The sequence below is a fragment of the Accipiter gentilis genome, chromosome 1, assembly GCF_929443795.1.
Source record: "Accipiter gentilis chromosome 1, bAccGen1.1, whole genome shotgun sequence".
In the NCBI taxonomy this organism is placed as follows: Eukaryota; Metazoa; Chordata; class Aves; order Accipitriformes; family Accipitridae; genus Astur; species Astur gentilis.
The window spans coordinates 2,907,417-2,911,586 of record NC_064880.1 but is presented as its reverse complement, the minus strand read 5'-3'; the positions used below and the strand labels follow the sequence as shown (position 1 = coordinate 2,911,586).

General features: G+C 39.0%; 1 protein-coding gene across 3 annotated transcripts in view; it reads right to left on the bottom strand.

The window, feature by feature from the left end:
- Nucleotides 1-1,040: 1,040 nt before the first annotated feature.
- Nucleotides 1,041-4,170, bottom strand: part of SLC35E2B (solute carrier family 35 member E2B) — a 15,194-nt gene continuing 12,064 nt past the window's right edge. For all 3 annotated transcript variants that reach the window (XM_049816001.1, XM_049815992.1, XM_049816008.1), the window contains exon 9: nucleotides 1,041-3,406. In XM_049816001.1, coding sequence (XP_049671958.1) covers nucleotides 3,160-3,406 — 247 coding nt within the window. In that variant the 3' untranslated portion in view covers nucleotides 1,041-3,159. The remainder of the gene's footprint in view (nucleotides 3,407-4,170) is intronic.

The following is a 4,170-nucleotide window of genomic DNA, read 5'->3' as shown; positions in this document are numbered from 1 at the left end:
CTTCCGCCCGCCGCAGCAGGCTGATGACGCCAGCAGGCGGCCGGAAGGGGCTGAGGGAAGGGCGGGAGCTCACAGAGGCCGGTCTGTGAGGGGGCCTAACTGGAAAGCAACAACAACAACAAAAAAATCCCTAACGGGAGTTGATGCAACGCATCAGCCTGACGGCTGAGCAAAGTAGTTAATTCACGGCCAAGCGCTGACTCTTCTACCAGAAATTAAAAAAAAAAAAAAAAAAACCAACAAACGACTCACACCCCACATATCCTCATTATCACCAGGCGTGTCACTCTTTAGGACCAGCCTCGTAATTCCATGTAAAAAAGAAGGTTAAATTTTATTATTAGAACTCCAACGATCACTTAAACAAGCCGCTTACATAATGGCAACAGAACTAACCTACTACAAAGGAGAATTTACATTAATTCAGTGAGAAGGGCAATTCCTAAAAAGGAAAATTAGTTGAGACTACGCAGATAGAACTTAACACAGTTAAAGTGGTGAGGTTACTTAACCATGACTAGAGGTTACAATGCAATACATGATAACGATCATGATGCCCAGCTACTTTTATTATCCATCCATCCTTTTAGCTGGGAAATTACGTCATTTTAGAAACACGCTAACTGCTGCAAGTAACGCCCTCCATCTGCAAGTCTGTGTTCTTCAGCAAGGACTTGCGTTATTTCAGGAATTCACATTTTAAGGAAGAGGTGCTGTTTCTATGAGAGCATCCTTGACAAATGTAAAACAAATAACCCGCTTATCTCTAGCTCACAGAGCTCGTCTTGGTCAGTGCACAAGTATCAGGGGTGCGGCTGTGAGAAACGCCGGTGAAAAAAACCCTGGAGTGTTTCGAGAGAGGGCTTTCCAGAAGGAACTGGGCAGTACCCCTGCCGTCATCCAAAGCAACAAAAAGGCAGATAGCTGGAGTATAATACGGTAAAGAATTCTTAACATGGAACAAACCGGTTCTTTACACAGCAGGAACAACAGCAAAGGAGGATTACCAGTATGACTGGAGGAAGAAAAGGTCTTACAAGTAGACAGTAAAGGGGTTGGTTTGTTTAATCTAATAAAAGGCCAAGATGACTGCATAGAAAAGTACACAAGATCAACACTGTGAAAACAAACCCCTAGTAAAACACGATTATCATGCTGCCACAGAACAGGTGGGGCTAAACCAGCCACTAATAAGCTTAGACATGTGTCAGAAACGACAAGTTCCAAAATTCTCCCAGCTGTTTGGTTCACAAAAAGTTTTCCAGCAATAGGAAAGGCAAAAGCCTGCTAGCTTTTAAAATGAGCTAGTTGATGAAGCAGTTTATGAGAACAGAGCTAGGCAACCACAAAGCCATTTGTATTTCTGTCTTCCAACAAGAGTAGAAATATGATGCAAACCAGACTTTGTTTTCTGCCAAATACACTGAGATTTTTGAAAGCATAACAGGAAAAATAAAAAACAAAACCAAAAAAACAGAGCTCCACCCCATAGTCCACAGCTTTTGTAGAAGTGATAGGAGTACAAAGAAACAGAAAACCAGACATCACATATACAATAATGAATAAAATTCACATTTCCCTCCCACTCAAATCTTCAGGGAATACGCCCCAGGTGACCAGTCATGTCTAGGAATGTAGCCTGAAGTAAACATAAGACAAAACAAGCACACGCTATTTAAACAGAAGACAGGCTTCTTCAGAGAGACTCCCCTGGAACACATTTTTGCTCTGCTCTCTGCAGGAATAGTTCACTAAAGCTAACGGAATACCTCACATGCAGAAATGTAAGCATGAGCTTAAATTTTGCAGGAACTCCACTGGTAACTCCCCATTAGAAATTATTTTTACCACAAAAGACCACTTTATCCATGCTTCTAATGCCATGCTACAATCTTTCAGAAGAGTGGCAATTATTAAAAACCAGTTCACTTTAATTGTTATTTTAATTTTGTTACCCAAAAGTCCATTTGAATGTTTTGGTAGCTACATGTGCTTTTTTGCACTAATACTTAAGAATTTTTTGAAAGGAAAGTTTACTTTTAATCTTTGATCTACCACAAAAGAGATTATTTTTTTTTTTTAAAGAAAACTTAAGAGCAGGTTAAAAAAAAATAAAGATTAGCCTCAGTTTATGGTTAACATTCCTCCCTTTAGTGACCTCTCTTCCATCTGTCACAGATACCTCTGACATTGTTTACATAATCAGAAATGATAGAAATACTTTGCACATAGGTCAGAATTATAACCCTGAGTTTCTAAAAGGCGGTATTTTGTTGCACTCTTAGATATAATACAAAAAAAAAATCAATTTATTCCCTCATAACAGAAATACATAATAAAATGCAAGAAATTAAAATATTAAAATGGTTTCTTATAGAAATATAGAGATCCTGCTTCCTTTACCACCAAAAGTTTTCAGTGTTTTTTACCTCTAAGCAACTGCAAATATTTAATTCATCAGTCCATTTATACAGTGTATGTATATGCGTGTACACTTGCATTTCAATATTGTCAATATACAACCAGGATGCGATATTTCTGTGTTAAATTTTAGTAGAAAAAAATCACTTTTCATTCCTAGGCTTATAGTCAGAAATAGCAGCTCATCACTGCTTTGGGGCATGGACTCATTTCCACAGTTTGCTTCAACTAAACGTACACCAAAGTCATCTGTTTCATTCCTTCTTCCAGGTCTACAATGCACACAAATGATGGAGGATGTGGGCAGCGTAGAGCACCAAACAACTAGGAATTTCAGTTATGCACCAATTTCATTCCACTGCAAGCAAGGAGAATCCAGTGGTGGGTCCATGTTTTCACATTATTTTGATGGGTAGGGAGAAAGGAATCATTTTCCCACAAGACACTGAAGTTGTCTCTCTAATATAGAGGCTTGTGTGTTATTTGCAGTCAAGGAAAGACAATAAACCCCACGTTTACCACATTACATGACACTAGGTCCTCTGTTTGGTATATCAGTTTCTCAGTAAATCAAAGCTTATTGGATTCTTCCCATTGTTTTCTCTCTGCTTCAAGTCCCAGGCTTGACCTCCCATGAACTCAAAGGAACCAAATCAGCATCAACAGTTGAAGAAATAACAACCACTTTCAGGAAGAGTTCCTTTGAGCTACACTAGGTTGGAAGAATAAATGGCCGTATTAATCATATGGTTCCAGATCCTTGGAAATTAGTGGCTCACTATCTTCAGTTGTACTTTGTGCGGATTGCGGGGCTGCAACTGCCAGGCTGTGTATTGCCTCTTGCTGATGCTGCTTTGCCTTGTTATATAGTAGAACTCCAATTGTCACTAGAACAGTCCCAATGGCCGAGAGGCTTGTGATTTTGTTACCAAACACAATAATACTTAGCCAGATTGACAGCGCATGCTTCACAGTACTAGCAACACTGGAAAGGAATATAAAGATTAAAGCCAAAGAAAGCTTTCTCATATCCCACACAAAAGTACGCTTTAATGCAGTGGGACCCCTCTTTGTTTTGCTTGCTTTTTAAACACCAGCTCAGACTCTACTTTTCCTCATGAAGCCAATACCAATACCAAATTGTTTGTATATCAGCACTCGTATCTTTACACTCATCTTAATTTTAGAGCTAGTACGAGTAATTCATCGCAGGTTTTTGTTTTCATTGCTTTTAAGTATGCAATACAGCAATAGCAATTCATTTCTAGCTAACACAGACATCCAGAAAATGCTAACAGAACACTAGCAACATAACTACCATTTGCAAGTATGCTGCTACTATTCAGGTAATATAGCACTATAACTTGAAAAGAATCAATAACTAAATCATACCAATAACAATATAGGAAGTAATTAAGAAATTTTGTATACATGTGAAGGTGAATATATATGCTTTTACATCCTCTTATGTAGACAAGACTAACAACTTCAGAGTAAGCCTGTGTATAACAGTGAATTGTCACAAGACTGTAGCAGGGGCACCTGAAAGTATAAGACAGCAGAAGCCTTCGGAAGTTTAGGACCAGGATTACCCCACAGGCCCTAGGGCTATTCACACAAATGACCAATTACTGAATCAGAATTGCGCAACAGCCTAACAAAGCTGCCAATAACCAACAATGTAGGTGGAAGCTGCCTTTAGAGAACACATCAAATTCAACAAATGCAACTTGACATGCTGGTGTCATG